General features: G+C 40.2%; 1 protein-coding gene across 1 annotated transcript in view; it reads right to left on the minus strand.

The window, feature by feature from the left end:
• Nucleotides 1–205: 205 nt before the first annotated feature.
• The window catches only part of XKR4 (XK related 4), a 549,749-nt gene continuing 524,671 nt past the window's right edge, over nt 206–25,283 (minus strand). Inside the window, exon 3 of the mRNA XM_033935293.1 lies at nt 206–2,567. Coding sequence (XP_033791184.1) covers nt 1,621–2,567 — 947 coding nt within the window. The 3' untranslated portion in view covers nt 206–1,620. The remainder of the gene's footprint in view (nt 2,568–25,283) is intronic.

The following is a 25,283-nucleotide window of genomic DNA, read 5'->3' on the forward strand; positions in this document are numbered from 1 at the left end:
TTTATAAATCCATTCTCTATGATTAATAAGTTCATATTTTCTGCTTATGCAACCGAGTATAATTTATGGATCACGACTTAATTCCTAAGCTATATTAGAGACTGAGATATAGTAAAAGGATCAAAGGCTATTACAAAAAAACCCCAATACCTTTGTAAGCCATTCAGAAATATTGATATAATCCATGGTTTAGTTTACTCCGCACTCACTTGAAAAACAATACTATCAAATGTTGACTTGCACCTTTAATACACTGAAAGCACCATCATGGGATACTGTTGACATAAAACTGGATTACTTTAGGGAGATATTTAAAAACTCAGTTGCTTGCAGTAAAAACATCATTTCTACACGTGATCTAGTGTGATTTGAGAAAGAAGTGGACAATTGTCTCCAGTGAGTTACAAATCATACAGCTTGCACTTATTCTACTGAACCGCATACACATCCTACCAGATGGCCCATATGTTTCTAGGAAACACACCACTTTCACTATGGGCGGGGAGGGCACGGGGGGGTTCAGAAGCAGAGCTACCTGTACACTCGGAGGGCTCGATTGTCTCTCACCTCCCGCTTTTAGAGGGCTCATCAGGCCATACCTTTGATGTCCCTCAGGCAACAGGATCAGTCGTTTGGGTTTGGCACTAGAATGGTATGGCATGGTTTGCTCCTGGTTATCATACCCACATACAGTCATAAGGATCCATGCAATCCAAGTCCTGAAACAGATCTACATTTCAAAATGTTAGTAGAGACTTTCCCTTCCAGTTCCTAGCATGGTCCCTTCATAGTTCAATAGAGTGAACGTTCATTTTCCTTTAATGCAAAGCCTATATCTCATCATGATTATCATTTATTATATATTTATAAACAGCAAATTATGCATTTCCCTTGATTAGTGTACCTGTTCTGCATGGAATTTCTATTACAAATAAAACTCAGCAACTTCTTTTCCTGACTTTATTGAATTGCAATTGTACTATGTACTTTTGTCTTACGTAGAAAGTAAGTCATGACTAAAACTAGTGCTTTTTCTAAATTATTACTTGCCAATTCTGTTTCTAAGTTTGAGTTATTCCTGAGTAAAGGAATTCATGATTTGCTCTGTTTTTTGGTTGCAGAAGGCATTTACCCTTAAATGGTTAATTATTGGCAGAAACCAGGTTTTCAGATTTACCTGTACTACTCATAGGTATTGACACATTTTCCTCCATGAATGTACCTTCTGTTATTCTTTCCTTCTTTTTTTTATATTCTGTGTTTTATTATAATTTTTTTGTTTGGAATTTTCATCAAACATTTGCTGCTTTTTAGTGGCAGGTAATAAACATAACGTTTGAACATATCAAACCCTTCCCCACTTGTGCTTTGTTTTATTGAGGTTTGTGAATAATTTTGTGTTGTAGTAAGATGGCCACAAACCAACATCAAATAGAGGGACAAATGATAATCATAATGATGAAAATTCATGGAAAACATCCAGTTGTGATGGAAAACATCCCAGCTTGCTGATCTACTTGAGCATAGTTATTGCCACAGCCCATCTACGAACCCTTATTTTGGACTGTAACATTGCAGCTCCCACAAGAATTTTAAAATTTCATTTTGTACTTATTAGTTTTATAATGTGGTTTCATACTCCAGGCGCTCCTGAATGAGGGCATCATCTTTATACTGTAGCCTGGGAGGAGCAGGGGAGCATTCAAAAGCTAAGATTGCCTTCCGTAGGCTTCTGTCCAACACATGTCTCTCCCAGGCTGGATACCTATTTCTAAACAAGTCAATTTTAATCACTGACTCTTCAATCCTTGGTGGCCGGGATGATGGGGTAGAGGGAGCTGTTGGCCTAACCTGAAAGACAGGCACACAGCCATCCCTTTCCGCAAATTTCTGTTCCCGGTCACCGGTCATACTCCGGTTGTTGGACATCGACCTTAGAGTGTTTGATGCCCCTTCTGGAGGCAAAGGAAAAGTGGCTACATGGTCCTCACAAGCACAGCTTGGTGATTGCCCAAACCTTGGTCCATTGGGATGAAAGAAGGCATAGTACATCAGCATAAAAACAATTCCTGTTAAAAAGCTGCTGAACACCACACATAGCACCGGGATAGCAAATGCATTCAAAATCAAAGGGGTCTTGTACAGGTACCAGAGTGCGCTCAAGGCAGTGTTTTCCAAAAGGATGACAAAATAATAAATGAAGAGCCTGCAACGTGTCCTTCCTTCCTTGACATTGAACCAACTAAAAATATAAATAATTCCAACAACCATGTCAAACACAATCTCCTCCCACTTGGTAATGCAGAATTCCGTCTCGCAGTGAACGATCCAGAAGGTCATGATGCACCAGTGCAAGACAATGAAGATCCCAAAGTAGAGCTGGAAAACCGAGGCGAAAAGAGCAAACGTGATGACCCTGGCTGCAATAGTGAAGAAATGCCAGCAAAACTGGATGATCACTGCCATGTAACTGATGGGTTTCTTGTCATCCCGGGAGTCGCGGAGAGCTTTCTGGTAGGAAGCCAACGCCCAGGCAAGGGACACAAGAGAGGCTGCAGCTGTCAGACCTGAAAGAAAAAAAAAATATGATGCATTTTCAAACATTAATTGCAATATTCAATACACTATTTGAAGGTTGAAAATCGATGAAGATAAACAATCACAAAGGTGCTGATAACTGAGGACAGAATATGATCCAGATATTCAATGCTAAGCCCAATCTGGGCACTGGAATTGAATATTATTTATTTCTTTGGTTTATTTTATATCCCATCAACCTCTGGGCTTGCATGGCTGCTGGAAGTTATCCAGGTGCCAGCTGATATTCAGACTGGTGCTCGGATAGCCAAGCAGATATAAGGGCCCTGTTACTAAGCTGTGGTAAAAATAGGCCTTAAGTGGGTCTTTCCCATGTACCAAAGTCATTTTTACTGCAGCCGTAAAACCTACCAAGTGTCAATATTCAAAGCAATTTAACCTGCTAAAAATAGCTTCTGGCTGAATAAATTGTCTGTTTGGGGCTAAAGGCTAATTTTCAGGGCACTTCATCGGTTAGTGTCACTGAAATAACCAGTTAGTGATCGCTCTGCAGTGATCTGTGTGATCGCTTGTGGGTGTGCTTCAGATCAGAAATGCAGAGGAACTGTTGTGAATCGGTTGCCCGGCAAGACTCGGCCAAGGATCGCCCATGGATTGGATCGGAAAGGTAAATTTAGTGAATCTAGGCCTTAGTGCATGGTTAATGTGCAGACATTCACAAACTACCAGATGACACTGGTATCTCGTGACAATCCATTTTTAGCTATGTTATGTGCTTGTTATGTTTAGCTATGTTATGTGCTTGTTAGCACCTATCACAGCTTTGTAATAGGGTTCCACATTTAGGATAAGATGTTTTGCTTTAAAAAAAAAAAAAATTTAGAAGAAAGTTTATTTGCATAAATTGTCAGGTAAATCAGGAAAAACAAATTAAACAAAGTCATTACAATATCTTGTTATGAAAAAGTCCACATCAAAAGAGGAAAGGAGAGAATAAAAAACACAGGAAACAAAAAAAAAGGGAAAAACACAGGAAAATATAATCCTAATTATTAGTGCCTATATTTCTTTCCACCACTAATAATATCCTCCCACCACGCTGAGAACAAACTAAGCCAATATTTTAGGTAAATGAACCTAAAATCATAAGATTTTTTTACCCAGAATAAGACTTTTCAATTGATCAAGTTCAAAAAATATATAACTCTTACTTTCAAAAGTAACTAAACATAGGGAAATTTCAAATAAAAGGTTCCACCTTTTGAAACAAGCTGAGATTTCAAAGCTCAAAAAGCCTTACATCTCAGCTGGGTGGAACCAGCCACATCAGGGAAGAGATGAATTTTTTGATCCCAGAAAATAGATTCTGTTACAAAACTATACCTTCATTACCAAACTCTTATCAAAATCAGACAAGAAAGTCACCAATAATGTAGCTCTCTTAGAAATTTTATCCTGAGAATATTTCAAAACTGCTGTGAGATTAGGGGTTTCAGGGCCACTGAAAACATCTGTTGCCCTTTCAGATCCATCATCTTCATTTCTGAGAAAATATAATATATTCTAGAAATAACAATTTCTCTAGCATTGGGAAGTTTCAGGATATCAGAAAAATATTGTCTCAATAATGATTCAGGAGTTAACTAATGCATCATAAGAAAATTCAAGAAATGTAAGATATTTTGCTCTAGACTGATTTTCCATCATTTCAAGTTTCCTATGAATTAGCAAATTATCTTTAATAGCAGACTGACTGGTGACTTTCAAATTCTTAATCTGTACATTCAAGCTACAAGTATACTCCTCTAATTTACTAAATTGTAGGTCCAAACTTACAATCTTCTCAGCTGCTACCTTGTTAAAGGAGCACAATTGGGATACATTATCCTTCAACATGAATTCTGTTCTAGAAACAGTAGACCAAACATTTTTTAATGAAATTTCAGAATCCATAACTTTAGCTGTATTCATAGACTGTAATTCTATCAATGAAACAGGTTCAGGTATAGGTAGTCCTTCAGAAACAGCTGTTTCAAGGATTGAATCACCAGGTTTCATCACCAAAGTATGTAAAGCCTCTCTGTTCCCACTAACCACTTTGGTATTGGGAGAAGAGACTAATGGATGGGGAGGAGTGGGTCTCCTTCCCATACTAAAGGAAGGGCCAGATTCCGGTGAGGAGACATTAAATAATTGTGTGCTCTCATATCCATATCGTATCCATAGGACCAGAAACTCTCAGAGAAGGATTCTGGATATTATGTATCTTAGCTTTACGCTTCCCATAATTTTATGTAACAAACCTCAATTCCTTCCAACTCTCCTCGAATCTCATTGAGTGACCTCGTGTCTCTAAGGGGCATGCCCCTTTGGGCACACCGCAAGGCCACACGCCATTACCAGCACTTGCTTTTAAATCAGTTGATGGTGACGTCTTTAAGTGGTAACTGATCTCGGTAACAGGGTAACAGGCAGCACATTAGGTACACAAACTCTCCTTGCCTCCAACTCTCTGTTTTACCAGCACTTGCTTTTGAATCAGCTGATGTTGACTTCGGGTAAGTGGTAATTTGTTTTCTGGTTACAGGTCTGAGTATGACTTAACCAGATAAACTCTGATCTTACTTTCACTCTGCCCACAGATATATGCCACTAAAAAAGTGGGGATCACCCAGTCAGTAGGAGAAAACTGTTTTAAAATCCTCCTAACCAGTTATCACTTGCTGAATATCAGTCCAATAGATCATAAAAACAATTATTTTAGATGATTTTTCACCTTCAAACATTAAAGTCTAACAGAAAAGTACTAAAGTTCATAGCCAGTTAAAGAAAAATTAGAACCATTCTTATATATTATTATACAAAAATATATAATAGGACATATGCTATTGTCCTTCTGACTTGAGTTTCTCATGAACAAACTCAGGCATGCAAGAAATGTGAACTAAGCTGTTCAGCTGTATGACAAGACAATTACCGTAGTCCAAGAAAAGTCTTATTGTTTACCACTGTTCACTGGATTGTTGCTGGTGTTTCTAGTTTGAGATATTATGTAATCTTAACCTACTACTACTACTACTATTACTAAATAAGAATGGAAGAATAGCCTTATTGGGTCAGACCAATAGTCCATCAAGCCCAGTAGCCCGTTCTCACGGTGGCCAATCCAGGTCCCTAGTACCTGGCCAAAACACAAGGAGTAGCAACATTCCATGCTACCAATCCAGGGCAAGCAGTGGCTTGCACTATGTCTTTCTCAATAACAGATCATGGACTTTTCCTCCAGGAAATTGTCCAAACCTTTCTTAAAACCAGCTATGCTATCTGCTCTTACCACAACCTCTGGCAATGCATTCCAGAGCTTAACTATTCTCTGAGTGAAAAAATATTTCTTCCTATTGGTTTTAAAAGTATTTCCCTGTAACTTTATCAAGTGTCCCCTAGTCTTTGTAATTTTTGATGGAGTGAAAAATCAATCCACTTGTACCCATTCTACTCCACTCAGGATTTCGTAGACTTTAATCATATCTCCCCTGAGCCATCTCTTTTCCAAGATGAAGAGCACTAACCTTTTTAGTCGTTCCCCATATAAGAGAAGTTCCATCCCCTTTATCATCTTGGTCACTCTTCTTTGAACCTTTTCCAGTGCCACTATATCTTTTTTGAGATAAGGAGACCAGAATTGAACGCAATATTCCATGAGGTCACACCATGGAGCGATACAGGGGCATTATAACATTCTTAGTTTTGTTAACCATCCCTTTTTAATAATTCCTTTGGAAGGTGTGGCCTCCAGAATTGTGCACAATGTTCTACATGAGGTCTCACCAGAGGCATCAATACATCCTTTTTCCTACTGGACATACCTCTCCCTATGCAACCTAGCATCCTTCTAGCTTTTGCCGTCACCTTTTCAACCTGTTTGGCCACCTTAAGATCATCACATACAATCACACCCAAGTCCCGCTTTTCTATCATGCACATAAGTTCTTCACCCCCTAAACTGTAGCTAAGAAATTTGATCACGTGACTCATCTTCTTAAAAAAGCACACTGGCTTCCTGTCGCACATCGCATAATGTACAAATTAAGTTTGCTTACCTTCAAATCTCTGATATACAAAACTCTGGCTTTCATTTACAAATCATTGATTCCTTATACCTCATCCAAATTACTGAGGTCCAATGACCAACACTTATTAGTCATCCCCTCACTTAAAATTATTAATACACGACGGCACTTCATCTTTTCCGTCACAGCTCTTCAAACATGGAATTCTCTCCCTATTTACTTAAGAGAGGAAAAAAATTTGGATAAATTTAAGAGCAAACTTAAAAGCTTTTTTTTTATAGATGCATTTAATGACTAAAAGGACTGTCTAGGAGCTTCATTTTATTTTCATAACTTCTTTGAGATTCTTTCCCTTCCTATTGTTTTCAACCATAAGTGTCTTTTCTTCTATCAACCAAATTGTATTTCTGTCCCTATCCTTTCCTCACGTTTTATTATGTTTGTTAAGTTAGTCTTCAATATATTTTGTAAGGTTCAGTTTTTTTGTTACTTTTGTTTGTCCCCCCCCTATTTTATAATTTTATTGATTTGTCGCTTAGAATTTTGAATAAGCGATTAAGCAAATTTTATAATAAACTTGAAACTTGAAACTTCCCTCGGGTTTTTGCAGCCCAAATACATGACCTTGCATTTCTTAGCATTAAATTTTAGCTGCCAAATTTCAGACCATTCTTCAAGCTTCCCCAGGTCTTTCTTCATGTTATTCACACCATCCGGCGTGTCTACTCTATTGCAGGTTTTGGTATCATCCACAAAGAGGCAAATCTTACCCAACAACTATTCAGCAATATCATTTATAAAAATGTTAAAAAGAACAGGCCCAAGAACAGAACCTTGAGGCACACTACTGGTAATATCCCTTTCCTCAGAGCGATCTCCATTGATCACTACCCTCTGTCGCCTTCCACTCAAACAGCTCCTTATCCTGCCCGTCACTTTGGGACCCATCCCAAGGGCACTCAGTTTATTTATTAGACATCTGTGTGGAACACTATCAAAGGCTTTGCTAAAATCTAAATACACCACATCCTCTATCCAATTCTCTGGTCACCCAATCAAAGAAATTGATCAGATTTGTCTGACAAGACCTACCTCTAACCGAGGTTGGATAGGCTGGGGCTCTTCTCTCTGGAAAAAAGGAGGCTCAGGGGAGATATGATAGAGATCTTCAAGATCATGAGGGGCATAGAGAGGGTGGATAGGGACAGATTCTTCAGACTGAAGGGGACAACAAGTACGAGGGGGCATTCAGAGAAACTGAAGGGAGATAGGTTCAAAACAAATGCAAGGAAGTTTTTTTTTCACCCAAAGGGTCGTGGACACTTGGAATGCGCTACCGGAGGAAGTGATCAGGCAGAGTACGGTACAGGGATTCAAACAGGGATTGGACGGATTCCTGAGGGATAAAGGGATCGTGGGATACTGAGAGAGGTGCTGGGATGTAACACAGGTATAGAAAGCTAACCAGGTAATAAGTATAGAAACCCAACAGGTCGTGCATGTGCAAGACCGGAGGGTTAGGACTACGATGGGAAGATAGGACTTCAATGAGAAACCAAGGTGGCAAGGGAGCCCCTTCTGGTGATTCAGACAGGTCGTGACCTGTTTGGGCCGCCGCGGGAGCGGACTGCCGGGCAGGATGGACCTATGGTCTGACCCGGCGGAGGCACTGCTTATGTTCTTATGTTCTTATTGAATCCATGTTACCTCCAGTCCTGTAATCCACAGGATTCCAGACACTTCACCATTCTCTGTATTAAAAGCGTTTCCATTAATTTGCTTACCACAGAAGTCAGACTTACCGGCCTGTAATTCCCTACTTCTTCCTTATTTCCATTTTTGTGGAGAGGGACCACATCTACCCTTCTCCAGTCCTCCGGTATCACTTCTGACTCTAGAGACTCATTGAAAAGGTCAGTCAGCGGAGCTACCAGAAATTCCCTAAGTTCCTTCAACACCCTCGGATGTACACCAAACGATCAGGGACTATTACTCTTCCATCCCTATTCACGTTTATCTTCTGTGGTCCCGCTCCTGGCGCTTTAGCCGTGAATAAAGGACAGAAATATTTATTAAGCAATTCGGCCTTTTCTTTATCAGCTTCTACATATTCCTCCCCTTCACCTTTGAGTCTCAAAATGCCACTTTTGCACTTCTTCCTATCACTAACATATCTATAAAATGTTTTATCGTGTCAGATATTTTTTCTTCCATTTACATCTTTGCTTTCCTGACAACACGACCATCCTCTCTTAACTTTTCCAGAAAATTTTGCCTGCCTTCCTCTTTCTGTGATTTTTTGTAGTTTATGAAAGCTAACCTCTTATATCTTACCTTCTTAGCTACTACTTTTGAGAACCAAAGCGGCCTTCTTTTCCTCTTACTTTTACTTACTTGCCTCACATAAAAGTTTGTTGCCCTTACAATTGCTCCTTTCAGTTTTGCACACTGCATTTCCACTCTTTCCAGACATTCCCACTCACACAACAATTCCTTAACGTAAACCCCCATCCAAACAAGTTAGTTTTTTTAAAAGTCTAGAACCTTTGCTTTTGAATGAGCCCTCTCTATACCCATCTTAATATTAAACCATACCATGCAGTGATCACTGGATGCCAGATGATCACCCACTGTAACATCAGAAACACTTTCCCCGTTTGTATGCACTAAGTCCAGTATGACCCCATCCCGCGTGGGTTCCATTACAAATGCTGGAACAGTTATCCTTGTAGAGAATCCAGAATCTCCCTACTTCTAGAATACCCCGCAATAGGGATATCCCAATCAACATCTGGCATGTTAAAATCACCTATTAGCAAGACTTCCCCTTTTTTTTTTTTTAATATATTCTGAATGTCTACTATTAAATCTCTATCTACTGCTTCCGTTTGTGAAGGAGTCCTTTATATATCACACCAATATAAATATATTCACCATTCCCTCTTTCCAAATTGATCCATAGTGCCTCTTCCTTGCCCTACAGATCGTGCAATTGTGTGGCTTTAATATGATCGTTAACATATAATGCCACTCCCCTCCTTTTCTTCCTACCCTGTTTTTCCTGAACAGATTATAGCCCGGTATAATTACATCCCAGTCATAGTTCTCTGTGAACCATGTCTCCGGATTGGTAGGCCATGAAGGTGGAGGGATTGTGCTTTCCTTCTGCATCAAACAGAAAAAGTACGGGGGGGGGGGGGGTCCAGGGAGCATCCGGTGGCAGGAAAGAATGGGTATTCCTCCTGCCTTTTTTGGGGGGGTGGGAAGGGGGAGGGTAGGGGATGGTTTGGGGGGCCTCCATTGGCAGGAGGGATTGGGCATCTCTCCTGCCATTTTTTCTCATGCAAGGGGGGGCATTCCTCCTGCCATTTTCACTGCCATGGGGGAGTGGGGTGTGTGTGTGTGTGGGTTCTTGGTGCCTGTTTGTCGGGGAGGGCCATCATCGGTTTCCTGCTCTGAACAGCTGAGTGGCAGGACACTATTTTCAGGGCTTCCCCTGCCTCTCAGCTGTTCGTGCTTTCCCTACCGGCTCTGCACATGTGTGAGAGTCGCTCTCACAGTCATCAGTTGGACAGGAGAGATGGGGATTACGACGAACTTTCATGCAAACTTTTTAGTGCATCAATAGCTCTTTTTGAATCAGCTAAAAAATTGGATTGGAGAGACCCACAAGGTCTTTCCGATCCTCTTTAGTGCATTTAGGCCTACGTAAGCTTTTTCACTCATACTGTGAAGCATTAGGTTACACAAGTGATATATCAAACAGTTTTGTTTTAATCTTAGAGTGTTTACACAGCTCATATTCAACTATACACCATTTCATTTTTCACAGATATATGTAACTCAGTCTTGTTATTTATTCAATTTCATCATTCAACAACAAATTGGGGTAGGTTCATATATGTTCATATACACTCATCTTTTGTATTTCTGGCCACTACTGATCATGTATATTTCATTTTTCTTCACTTTATTTCTCACTTCTCATAGTATATCTAATCTAATCTGGTATTTGTGCGTCGTACTATGCCTACAAAGGTTCAAGGCAACTTAAAGTAAGAAAAGGAGAACAGGTTAGTACATTGCTGAAAACTTGGGATGAGCATTACAATACTAAGTTGTACTAGAGGGGAAGTAAGATTTTTGGGATTTCTCGAGGTAGAGATTTCCGTTCCAAGTAGAGAAGGTGGTAGTTTGCTCCTGCGCAATGGAGCTGCAGGAGATACACTAAGAGAGCAATTAGAGAAGGAGAAAAACATAGCAGGAAAGCTAGAGATAAGACAAATTAAGTCAAGAAGCAGTGAAAGTAGCTGGTGAGTACATGCAACACTTAGTACATGCAACACTTTAGACACTTGTTATTTATTTATTTAATTCAATTTCTATCCCGTCCTCCCAGGAGCTCAGAACGTGTTACAAGCTAACATTCAGAGTATGTTACATTGGACAGTACGTTTGGCAATACAGTAGCCTAATGACAGGGCTGGACAGTACAGTAACTTAAGGACAGCTTGGGGTGGGGACATTCATAGGAAATTCCTGGGGAGGTAATACAGTAGATTGGACCAGAGGGTCACCAACTAGTGGTTGTTGGCAGGAGAGAGTTTAGAGGTGATTGTCTGTGGCTAACCCTTTAGTTGAAGAGAGAGGTCTTCACAGCTCTTCAGAAGGTCATTAATGAGTTCTGTGACCTGATTTGTGTGTGTGTGTGTGGGGGGGGGGGGGGAGTTGGTTCCAAAGCTGTGGGATGAAGTGGCTGTAGGAGTGTTTGTGGGCAATTTCCATCAGGAGAGACCTTCCTGGGGGGGATGCACAGTCATCTCTCTGCTCTAGAGCGGAGGGGGCAGGTAGGGGCGTACACATATTTTAATGCGCACGTTCTTCTCTGCAGGTTTTCACTTTTCATTTTCTACACATTGGTGAATGTTCTCGATTGGCATTTGACGCTTCCTCACTCACCCACTCTCTTTGTCCTCACATTCATGATCGTTTTCATTTTACAATGGATATCGTAACATGCATATATTTGTTCATTTATGCTTTATTCATAGTTTTATTTGTTGTAAGAGCCCTGAAGAACGCTCTGTGTAGCCAAAACACGGACCGTGTCGAGTCATATCAGTACAGCATTGACTGAGTTACTTAAAGTTCAATAAAGTTATGTTACCAAGAAGAGATTACTCTTCAAGCCATTTATTTTATAGACTTTTAGCACTCTTGACCACCACGTTTGGATGACCATAGAGACTCCACTCTTTGAGTTTCTTTTGTTGTTTTTGTGGAGATTTTGGTTTTTCCTTTTTTTTTTGGTATTTATCGTTATGGCAAAATAACACATGATTTTGCTATCTAACATATACGAAGAGGCAAATATTGTGTGTTTTCCCTTAAGGCAGATAGTAACTTTCCTCCTGAACATGCTCAGAGTAGCTAAGAGCTTTTAATTCTGTGAGAAGTCATTCTATGCTAACTCAGTATGAACTGGTATCAGAAAGTATACAATCCCTGCCTATGATTTGTAGACTGAGAGTCATTGTAATAAAGGTGCAGTAAAGGAATAATACATGTGTTTTTCAACATGTATTAAATGGCAAAATAATTTATGTGCCCTTAATACAATTTATTGTAGTGTAAATAATAATCAGAGTTAGAGGAGCTATTCTAAGATGGCGGCTTGAAGGAAGCGTTGGGGCGCCGTCCCCGGGAGAATATCCTTTTTGCTTTCCCCAACTCATGGTGAAACATAAATCTAAAGTCTGGGCCAATGGATGCTTTCGTGCAACATACCCCCCCGAATGCAGAATCTGGATGAATCCACGGCGGGAGGAGGCATGCAGACTGAGGCATGCAAACACTCCAGTGAGGGTGCCACCTTATCTCCGGAAGAGCGGAGCTCACCAAAGCGACCTGTGGCTATGGAATCAGCGTTGGATGCTGAGCAAGCCCAAAACGCTCCCTTGACGCATGGCCAGAGCCGGGAATCTAATCTAAGTGGCTCCAGGAGGATAAGGCAGCATTGTCGGTGGAGGACTTGGATTCAAATCAGGAGGAGGAGGTTCGCATACAGATTTCTTTGGCAGCAGCAGCTCTAGGTACTGGTGTTACAGGGAAACTCAGTTTGGATCTAGCACCTCTGCAGAGACCTAGGATCTTCAATTTGGAGACGATATGGGGGGCAATAGCTAACTTACAGTCCTCTTTGGGTAGCCAAATCCAGCAACTTTCTAATCGGTGCACAGCTGTACTATCAGAACATGTGGAGATAAAGAACAGAATATCTGTCTGGAAAACAAGTTTGTGGAGATAAAGAACAGAAATCTAGTCTGGAAAACAAGTCTGTGGAGATAAAGAACAGAAATCTAGTCTGGAAAACAAGTCTGTGGAGATAAAGAACAGAATATCTAGTCTGGAAAACAAGTCTTTGGACTATGAAACTAGACTAAAAACTTTGGAGACACAAGCTTTGGTCTGGGTTAAAGATAGCGGGAACTTGCATTTTAAATGTGAAATGTTCCAAGATGGCCGCATGAGCAGTCGCATGAGTCTCACGCTCCCGTCTATTCCTTGATATAATTTGTCCACTCAAACCTTTACCTGTTTCACGATGCCGAAGAGGAGGGGACGTAGCGCTGCTGGAGCCTCGCAGCGCTCCAGAACAGCCGTCTTCGGGAACATCGAGGACTTGATGAGGAGAATGCAGGGCACGCCGATAGCTTCGGGGAGTTCCCCGCAGGAGACACACGGTGGAGGCGCGTCAGTGGCGTTCACCATGGGGCTGGAAACATCATTGAGCCCCGAAGTGAGAGCACCACCCCCACGCCCTCAGTCGACCAGTTCCCCGCGAGAGGAGGAACTTCCTGAGGTTGGAGTTCACTTCCTCTCGGAGGCTAAGGAAGAGAACACGGGGACTGTGCCACGGGACTCCCTGCTGGAGCAGAGGAGTCTTAATGAGGAGACTGTGGAAGAAGCAGTGGGGGATAAGAAAATCCAACAGAAAATCCAACAGATTGCAGGAGGAGACATGTTGCCAGAGGGTGAGCTAATTAACTTAAAATTACAACCATTGCAAATTTTGAAGCCCCGAGAGGTTACATTAGACTCTCTGTGGGACCTGGTAGCCAATTTGGCAAAATCTATTAATCCACAATTACAAGAAGTAGAAAAGAAATTAGAAAATCATGGAACTGAGATTAAAAATTTAAAGACTGGACTTGAGGACTCAAAAATTTCAATACAAAATATTCATCAAGAATTTAAAGTATCACAACAAATTACTGAGGTATTAATTAAAGATAATACCAATTTAAGAAGGAAAATGGAAGCAATGGAAAACTTTTCTCGTAACAATAATCTCAGATTGATAAATTTCCCTAGGGTCTCTGTGATAGCCCCAAGGGAAATGTTGAAACGTTATATGACGGAAATATTGGAACTCTCTGATGAATCATTACCACCATTTACGCAGGTTTATTATCTTCCAAGTAAGCCTCAAGACCAACAACAACAGCAATTACAACAGAAGTCGGGACCTGATTTAATGAATATATCCAATATATTGGAAACGTCTGACAGAGAATTAGTGACCCCTGCAACCTTATTATTGACAGTAGCTCTCGCACCAGATAAAAACTGGTTGCTGAGACTTTTCTTTAAAAATAAGCAAAAAGAGTTTTTAGGTTGTAAAATTCAGATGTTCCCAGATTTGGCCAAGGAGACGCAGAGAAGGAGAAAAGAATTTCTGTTAAGGAAACCTGGTGTTTTATCTCTGGGGGCGACTTTTTACTTGCGACACCCATGTAAATGTGTTGTTAATTACCATTCTCATAAATATGTTTTCTTTGAGCCATCTCAACTGACAACTTTTCTCACAACTGCATCTTTGGAGAAAGAAAGTGCTTAGTTTAAGAAAGGGTGCCTCAATCTCATTCGACTAGCTATTATTTTGTTTTATAATAATTTCTTTCTATCGCCTATTTTCCTTCTTGGATCTTATTGAGGACTTGAGTAGAAATTTATGCTTATATGTTCTTTGATATATGCTTTTATTTGTATTAATTTCTTGCTAAATTTCCTTTCTGTACAAGTTATAATATGCTTGAATATATTGAAAATTTCAATAAATATTAAATTAAAAAAAAAAAATGTGAAATGTTAGAAAATGCTACCAGAAAATGTTACCTTAGGGTTATTAATTTTCCAAAAGTACTGACCATTACACCAATGGAAATGTTTAAAAAAATATATGAATGAGGTTCTGAAGGTACCCAAGTCATCTTATCCAACTATCTCTAAAATTTATTACCTACCTACTAAAGTAAAATCACAGAGTCCTAACCAGCAGAATCTTTTTGTTGATAGTTTGGACCTGACTAATTTCCTTGAAAGGTCGGATGTAAAAGCTCAGGTCCCCGCAACATTATTAGTTTGCCTCGCTATCGATTCAGACAGAGACTAGCTGTTGAAATTGTTTTTTGCATATCGAGATTTTCCCTTTATGACTTATAAAGTACGGATATACTCGGATGTATTTCTAGAGCCACCCAGAAAAGAAGAAAACAATTCTTAATTTTGAGACCACAGGTCCTATAGTTGGGAGCAACCTTCACATTGAGATATCCTTGTAAATGTGTAATGGTTTATAAAGAAAATAGATATGTTTTTTTACGTGCCGCAGCAGCTATCTGTTAAAGGTCAAGTAACTTCCACCTCCTGATAAGGGTACCCAAGTAGAACAGCTCAAATGGAAATAGGTTTGGGGGGTCATCAAGCTTCATCTTTATTTGCTTAAGAGTTTTATGGAATAATGTAGTTCAGTTCATCTTTCAGCTCCTTCTCCAGAAATTGGGGACTAATTATACTCTGATTTAATTAATATGTTTCCTGGAAAACTATGAATTGAGAACATTAGTTCTTATTGTTTAGATATTTTCTGTTCATTGTTATTTTTGATGGATGATATTGTGAAAAGTTTAAAAATGCATAAATAAAGAATTTAAAAAAAAATCAGAGTTAAATAATAATCAGATGCAATTTATGTAAATACGCAGAACCTCATTATTATGTAAAATGAATAACAAAGCTTTGAGCTGGCTTTATCTTTTCTTCCCAGGAGCCCTGGGCTACAAATCCGTGGCCTGGTGATCCTGGTGCCCCCCCCATCCTCCCTAAAAGGCTAGTGATCTAGGAAAGATCCTGACCACCTCTGGTTTGCCCCTCAAGACAGCACCCAATGAAGTGTAATTTGTGTTTAAGTCTGAATTTAGCGCAGGGATATGTGATGCCAATCTTGAAATGTGCCTGTTAGTTGAGTTTTCACTGAATATGTATGAGATACATTTGCATACAATAAAGGCAGTGCATGCAAATGCATCTCATTCATATTCAATTTGGATATGATGAAACCCGACCAGCTTACTATATTTGAAGACTAAAGATGCCCATCCCTGGTTTAGGGGATGCTAGTTGGCATGGCAGATGGAGCTGTCATCATTTCTGTTTAAATTTTAACAAAAACATTTTTTGCCTTACATTCTTATATGAAATGTTCTCAGCCCAATCAAGAAGAGAATGATGTGGATATGGTACAATCAATGATCTGAAACAATGTAAAAAAAACATAGAATTTTGTTTCTGCAAATTGACACTTAGCGAAATAAAATAACATTCTTTTAAGTTACAGTGGCAAAATGACCTCTGAATTTAGGAAGTTGGTTGGTTGGGCTGAGAACTATTCAGCTCCCCATCGTGTGTATGTGTGTATCTATATCTCTTCTTGCCATTGTACATTTTCTACATTCTGCTGTCAATATAAGGCATTCAATTATTATTATTATATTAGGCATTTATGACCCACTTTTAGTCCTTAAGAACAAGGCAGAATACACAATGTTACATACATAAAACCAACTTTGAATAACAATTAACAAATATGCCATCCTAGTAACCAAGGTCATATTATCTAACCCTAACTTATCATTTATAAAGTGCTACTATATATATGCAATACTGTACACAAAACTACTTTCCAAAAATACCAGGACTAGCGGGGATGTGATGAAGGTGCTAAGTCGTAGATTTAAAACAAACTGTAGATATTTCACATAACGTGTAATTAACCTCTGGAATTCATTGCCGGAGAATGTGATGAAATCAGTTAGCTCAGCAAGGTTTAAAAAAGACTTGGATAATTTCCTAAAAGAGAACTCTGAGGACTTTCTTAGAGATCAGACTCCACAGGTGGCCCTTGAGGTTAATTCCCTCCCACCCACCCCAAGGCGGAGCTTTTTGGCTCTTCAGCCAACCAGGAACAGGGCATTGCTTTGGTAGGATTTTTCTGTTCTTTCTTTTTTCTTTCAGGTGTAGGCACTTCTGCAACGACAGCATGGCTGGGAAACATTGTGTCACCAAAGCTGCTGCTCAGGTTACAGCTTCTGTCTCTGTGCAGACAGAAAATGTTATCCAGGCAGAGGGAGTGGTTCCATGTGCAAACTGTCTTCAGCTTGAATCCCTCATAAAGGAAGTAAAGTGGCAAGACTGAGAAGCATCCATGAGAATGAGAGGTACATCAATGAAATGGTTCATGATGCGTCAAAGATTTCTAGCAGTGGGGAAGAAGAGGCTGTGCTGAGGGAAGACAGCTGGACCCAGATTATGGAACCCTGCAAGATTGGTAATGTGATTTCACCCGCCCTTGAACTGAAGAACCAGTATGCTGCCCTGGAAATGGAGGAGATGAGAGCATCCCAGAGGGATGAAGGACCAAAGCTTGAAATCCCCCAAATTGCTGGATTCATGATCACTAGGAGGCATAAAGTATTGGTGATTGGCGATTCCCTTCTGAGGAGTACAGAAGCATCCATCTGCAGTCCAAATATGAAGTCCCAGGAGGTATGCTGTCTGCCTGGTGCCAAAATCCAAGATGTTACAGAGAGATTGGTAATACTCATCAAGCCTTATGCCTATTATCCTATGATGCTCATCCACATTGGCACCAATGATACTGCTAGGTACCCCTGCAAATGTATCAAAAGTGACTGTGGCTCTGGGAGAGAAGGTGAAGCAGTCAGGTGCGCAGATGGTATTCCATCCTCCCTGCTCATCCATCCTCCCTGTCAAATGTAAGGGCCAGGTCAGAGAAGCATGCATCATGGACATGAATACATGGCTATATGGATGGTGTCATCGGAGTGTTTTCGCTTCCTGGACCACGGGATGATTTTCCAAGGGCTGATGAGCAGTGACGGTATCCATCTACCAAAGAAGGGAAGAAGTATCTTCAGAGGCAGCTGGCTAAACTACTAAAGAGGGCTTTAAACTAGAAGTGATGTGACAGGATGATCTAGGCCCCCGGGTTATATAATATCATTTCACTTTTTGTAAAAGGATCCTTGAAATACCTACGTGGCATAAATGCACATGAGTCAAGTCTCTTTCATTTAAAGTAAGCTATGGAATGAGAGGGATTAGGATAAAGTTAAGAGGTGATAGGCTCCAAAGAAATACTTTTATACAGAAAGGGTGGTAGATGTGTGGAACAGTGTCCCGAAGGAAGTGTTGGAGACAGAGACTGTTTGAATTCAAGGAGGCATGGGATAGGCACTTAGGATCTCTTAGAGAGAGGAAGAGATAATAGTTACTGCGGATGGACAGACTAGATGGACCATTTGGCCTTTATCTGCCATCTTGTTTCTATTATTGAGATGGCTTGGAGAAATCCACTGTTATTCCTAGGATAAGCAGCATCAAATCTGTTTTACTACTTGGGATCTAGCTAGATACTTGGGACCTGGGTTGGCCACTGTTGGAAACAGGATACTGGGCTTGATGGATTTTTGGTTTGTTCCAGTATGGCAATTCTTATGTCACCGGCTAAATTATACACTATTATTCAGTGCCGGGCCATGTCCAGGCACTATCCTGGATTATTGCATATATCTGGGCGACTGAATATCGTGCTGGCCACTTGTGATTAGGCTATGAAGAAATTGTTATTTTATTTTATTTATATTTATATTGTTTTATTTGTGGGAAAATTAGTATATTGTAATTGTTTTTATTATGTTATATTATTTTTAAGTGTAAATTGCTTTAACACATGATTGTATTTAATGGCATATCAACAAATCAGTCAAGAAATCATATTAAGTTAAGTGCTTTTTGGGTACTCAAGTGGATTATCCCTTCCTTCCAACAGAGAATCCACAGCCTAATAGTTCAGAGAAGCATGGATCTGGATAAGTAAAAACTGTCTCTGTAGCTGGAAGAGAGCTAAAGACGTATTGTGACATGTACACTAAGCAGGAACAATTTTTTCTTCACCAGTGGGCTTTCTTGTAGGGTATTTTTTTCTTTTAGTAATTTTGCACTTTAGCAATTATACACATATACCACTCCACAAATTTGCTACATGCCCCAGAGTTTTAGCTTTTCTGTTATGTTTCCTTGAAAGCTGTGATTTTTTTTTTTAAATTTTATTAGGATTTTATATACCGCCTATCAAGGTTATCTAAGCGGTTTTTACAATCAGGTACTCAAGCATGATCAAAGATTTCCCTGGGAATGCCTACTTATCTTAATTCAGTACTGCTCTATCACTGCTGAGACATTTCACAGAAGCATTTCAAATACCTGTTTGGGGAAACCAACTTAGAGTGTGAGCATATGAACAGGCTTGGACTGAATGAATTTGGATTTATTTTATGAATTGTGATGATCATCAATTAAGACAATAACGATAGTTTAATGGAATTTCTGAAATGGACTTAAATACAACTATGAATAATATACTCATATATATGGTACTATGGCTTATATACTCATATATATGGTACTATGGCTTTCTTCTACCTAAAGCAACAGTTTGATCTAGAGAATGACACAGGGAAAAAAATTTATCACCGTTCCCGCCCCCGTGAACTCGTCCCCGTTCCTGCCCCATCCCCATGGAGCTCAGTCCCTGTTCCTGCCTCGTCCCCGCGAGCTCAATCCCCGTCCGTGCCCTGTCCCCGCGAGCTCAGTCCCCTTCCCCACCCTGCAAACTGTCAGATCTCACCCGCAAATAGTTATGATTTTATACTGAACTTATTTTATTAAAGTATAATAAGAGACTATTCTATACAATTGTCATTTTATAAACACAAATAATACAGAGCAAGGATCAACAAAACCCCTGTCTCCCCCTCCCTTTCGCAAATATCCCCTCACTATTGTGAAAACTGAACAAACCAAATTACTACAGAATGCTACATAAAAAAATCAAGCTAACAGAATACTTCAGTCACACATGGCAGGAATAGTGTTAGGGAAATGCAACTAGGGCAACTGCCCCCTGGTCAGAGAGAGAGCCCTAAGCTAGCTGGAAGCTAAAGAAGCACAGCCTGGGCTTTGTGGTTCCCAGTTATGTCTAATACCAGGTCTAGCAGGATACATATTTCAAATCTGAAATATTCTAATCACAAAAAAATAAAATAAATTTTAGGCTTTGGTTCTGGGTTCATTCTGTCTTCATCGTGGCATGACTGGCTTCTGAAGGTAAAATAGGCCCAAGAGGAGCTGGGGATGAGATGCCGAGTCTGACACAGGTGCAATTTTTTTTACCACAGAAGCAAGACTTTTCACCACTTCCATGGGGTGGTGAAAGGTCTTGTCCCCATTCCTGCGGGGCAGTGAAAGGTCTTGTCCCCATTCTTGCGGTAAACCAGTTGCAAATGTCCCCCATTACTGTGGATTTACTGCAGCGGCCTCAGTTTACCACAGTAAACGGTCCCTATGTCATTCTCTAGTTTGAACCCCCTAAACATCATCATTTGTTTTCTGCTCTACAGAAGATGTAAAACAAAGAGCAAAGATATTTCAGTTTAAAGATTGACCTGCTTAGCAAATGTGACTGGCAGCTTCTCTGTCCTAGGCTATTTAGCCACTTCTGATCCAATCAGTGTAATCAGTTTGAATGACAGACCCAGGCAATTTTTCCTTCCGATATGTTACATAGACTACACTGTGCAACAGAGGTTTTAGGGCATGAATTGTAGTGGGTGTTCTATAGTGATTTGGGGTCGTTGAATTAAAAACTGACCTTAATTTTTCTGTATAACCCTCTGAGCATTATAATGCAAAAATGAACATTTTCGCTATATTTTCTAATGCTTGGAGTAAATATTATAATAATCTCTAAAATAGAGACACCTAATACCATATTAATTTTATCCCAAATTGACTTCCAAAAATTGGGTATCAATGGACAATAAAATAGCAGTTGGTCCAGTGTCCCTACTTCAAGTTGACAATGCCAACATCTGTTAGACTTTGAATTATCCAGCTTTTGTAAATGAACTGCTTTTTGAAAATGAGCCCCTATGACCCCCCTTAATTCCTTGCATAAGGCCTTGGCTGAAATGAACACTTCTTCAAAAGCAGTACATATCTCTGAGCTGGTACCGAACCTGATAGGGAACTGTTTTCCCACCCATGTGTATTTCCTTTGTAAAATGTGAAATACACTTTAGATTTTGGTCTTTCTCACACTCCTACCACACCCCCTTGAAACATTTGTGTGTTATGGATCACCATGTATAAACAGTGGCTTTTTAATCTAATCTAATCTAATCCAATCTAATCCTTAGGTTTGTATACCGCATCATCTCCACGTTCGTAGAGCTCGACGCGGTTTACAGTAGGAGAAATAGGAAGGAACTACAACAGAGGGTTAGAGGTAGAAGTGTGAAGAAAATTTAGAGGACTTGGGATGCCAAGATATAAGAGTTTCCTTGATTCCTAAGTTGAAGGGAGACTTACATTTTTTGAGATATATTGTCTTTATGAAATAGTTGAACCTTTGTGCTTTCCTGACCTGTTAAAAAATTACCTTCCCTGCTTATAAATACTGTATATCAGAATGTAGCGTTAAATATTTTCAAGAAGGGCCACCTATTACATGGTTTATTTATGAAAATCTACTCATCCCCTTCCTATGTTTTTGAATACCTATAATTTGAAATGATAAGAGGCTTTGCTGAAGGCTTACTTAATAATGATGTGATTAGCAAAGTTTGCCATGAATGCATCAAGTCGTTTAAGTGCGACAGTGAACATTAATAGCCTTTGAAAAAGCACACTTCAGAACAGACCACATCATTGAATGGGCTCCTTATCTGGAAATTTATCACTCTAATGCACTTATGCTAGTGCTCTTCAACATATATAAAAATACTCAAAGGCTTCCTTGTACATCACTTTTTAATTAGCTTCCCCTATCCAAATGTATTTTATTTTGCTTGTTGCAGGTTTCCGGGTCTCACTGCATCTTGTCAGGGAGAAACCAAAGTGTCAGCCATCATGTTGTGGCTTTCTTCAGGGTATGCTGTGAGGTCCACAGTTTGTCTTTATATATATTGGGTCCACTGACCTGATTGAGAACAGAGAAGTCTGTTGATCAATGAATTTGGATTTTGGCCGGAAAGTTTGTTGGTTTCCCATAGAATGTTGGCTGAAATGTTGGTTTCTGCCTGACAAGATGCAGCGAGACCCGGACACCTACAACAAGCATGATACCAGCTGCAGAAATCCTGACAGCATATTTTATGTTATTTATTTAACTGACATTTAGAAACTACTGGATGGACCATTTGGGTCTTTATCTGCCGCCATCTTCTATGTTACTATGATGGCAGATAAAGACTACTGTTCATAGGTGCATCAAGATGGTGCAAAGGACCAAAGACTACTCAGCTAACATTTAATGGTATCACATCACCAAACAATTGACATTTAGGGGGGAATTGATCAAGGGGCGCTAATCAATTTAGCATGTGCTAAAGGCTAAGATTCCCATTATATTCCTATGGGCATCTTAGCATTTAGCATGTGCTAATCATTAGTGTGTACTAATGCTGTTAGCGTGTACTAAATCGGTTAGTGCCCCTTGATTAATTCCCCTTTTAAGAGAATACTAGACAAGAGATGCAGGGAATTAATAGCACAACAGAATCTTCCAGAAAACAGTTTGAGAAATTGAAAACAAATTGGCTATTAGTAGGGGAAAAGTTGGCCTAGCAAGACAGGGTAGTAGGGGAACCTAGAGGTATTATACCAGGCTTGTCCAGTTGTTTTCTATCAGGGGCCACGATTCATATTTTGTAACATTCAGAGGGCCAAATCACGCACCATTGTATTTTGCCAAATAGTGGAAAAATATAACAGTGTGTCGTCCCCTCCCAGCAAGTTTCTCTCTCTCTTTTTTTCATCTACCCACAACCTTCACCCAATCTACTTGCTTTCTCTCATGTATTCTCCCAGGCTTTACTCAGTCTCTTTCCCCTCACCTTGCTTAAGTTGTGGAACAAATAATGGGCTTCTTACTTCCCCAGCGTGAATCAGCTCTATGTAAGTCTGAGGTGCAGGGTGCCAGAAGTTCAGGTTGGTCTTATGGTTGAAACACCAGTCCAAACTTATGATACTGCTTGGCTCAAATTTATAGAGATCTGAGTCATGGTGGGAAAGCAGGAATCTTGCCCTAGGCACCAGCTCTGTAGGTGCTGGAGCACCCCCAATATTCATTCCAGCACTGCCTAGACAGAGATGAAATCTTCCTAATATAGAGCTGGAAAAAAGGCAATGTCTTTATTAAACTCTCTGCTTCCAAATATAAAACATCAAATTATGCCTGTGCAAAAGTAGAAAAATTAAAGAGTACGAGGAGGAGCAAAGAAGAACAGAAATTAGGAAAAAGTGAAAAAAAAGTTGAAGGAAAAAGTGTGGTGTAAATGATGGGCTGAGGGACTGGCTGGAGAAAAGTGCTGTAGATGGCCTGAATATATAACTAGAGAGAGTATGATGCTGACAAGCTGCAAAGGGAAGGAGAGCATGGCAGGACCTAGCTTTTGATTTGTCCATATTACCTGCCCTGCTCTTGACATTTAGATACAGGCTGGTTATTCACTACCAAATCCATGGAATCCATGAAATAGATGACATAGCAATCACTAAGACCCAATCCAGTGCCCAAGAACCAGCAAGCTACTTCCAAGACAAAATAAAAGAACGTACAAGTAGAAATCATCAAATCATCAAGCACTATATACCTAGAAACCCAATCTGACCCTGTAACCACTGATTCTTGCACGGTAGGCCAAATCTGGAGCACCTTTGAACCACTCACCTCAGATGAAGTGCTCCCCCAACTAATCAAACTATCTTCCAAAAGCAGCATACTAGACAAATGTCCATCACACTTGTACTCCCTAACGACCTCTTGCAAAAAGGCCAACTTCCCACCCAAATGAGTCACATTGCCCACAAACCCAAGGAGCTGACTTACCCTCATCCTCCAACTTCAAATCCATAGCTGGAATACCTCTACTCACCAAACTTCTTGAATCACTGATCTGTACGCAATTCACAGAATACTTTGACATATTTTCCTGCCTCTATCCTTCTCGGTATGGCTTCAGGCTTCAGGCTTCAGGCCCAGTGACAGCAAAGAACTGCTGCTACTCACACTAACCACCAAAATCAAACAGATGCTCAGCAGGGGCATCAGTAAATCCTCCTCCAGTTTGACATATCTGCTGCATTTGACTCTGTAGACCATGAGCTGTAACTGAATAAACTCAGTGAACTAGGCCTGACTGGAACTGTCCTCAACTGGCTCAAGGAATTCCTGACAAACAGAGAACACTGCATATGGAAGGAAGGAAGGCACCTTCTCCCAAAGCTGGAAAGCAGTCTGTGGGGTACCTCAGGGGTCCCCACTCTCACCAGTGCTCTTCAACATCTTTATAAGCACCATGAGTATGCTCACCTTCAAAATGCCTGCTATCCTACACAGACAATATATTTCTACTAATCCAGCTGTACTCCAACACTAGGGAGTCCTCAAAGAAAAAAAAAGTCTCAAACGGCATTGAAAAGTCTACTCCTGGGCAGTCTCCAACAAACTAAAACCAAATACCGCTAAAATCAAGCTTCTTTGGTTCCACACTACCACAGAAACAACACTCACAGTCCTAACCCTACCTACTGGTGAGACACTGAACATTGAGAAGACCTCTAAGGTACTTGGAATCCTGCTTTGACTCCACACTTTCCTACAAACCCCAACTTTCCAATCTCAGGAAAAAAGCTTCCTATAGTTTAAGACAACTGAGATTGATAAAACCTTACTTCCACTGCAACCACTTTGCAATTCTAGTCCTAACACAACTTGACTATTGCAACCCCCTCTATGCGGGCTTATCCGCCTTCCAAATGCACAAAGTCCAACTGATCCAGAACACGGCAATCCGGTTGATCTTCAGCCTATAAAAGTACGACCATGTTACTGCATAGTACCGCATGCTTCACTGGCTGCCTATAAATGCCCGTGGGACTTGGGTGTGATGTGATGATCTTAAGGTGGCCAAACAGGTTAAAAAGGCAACGGTGAAAGCTAGAAAGATGCTAGGGTGCAAAGGGAGAGGTATGGCCAGTTAGAAAAAAGGAGGTATTGATATCCCTCTGGTGAGACCTCATTTAGAATGTTGCCTACATTTCTGGAGACCATACCTCCAAAAAGATATAAATAGGATGGAGTTGGTCCAGAGGAAGGCTACTAAAATGGTCAGTGGTTTTTGTCATAAGGCATATTAAGACAGACTTAGGGCCTCTTCTATTAAACTGTGCTAGCAGTTTTTAGCGCAG

The sequence above is a fragment of the Geotrypetes seraphini genome, chromosome 2 (assembly GCF_902459505.1).
Source record: "Geotrypetes seraphini chromosome 2, aGeoSer1.1, whole genome shotgun sequence".
Lineage (NCBI taxonomy): Eukaryota > Metazoa > Chordata > Amphibia > Gymnophiona > Dermophiidae > Geotrypetes > Geotrypetes seraphini.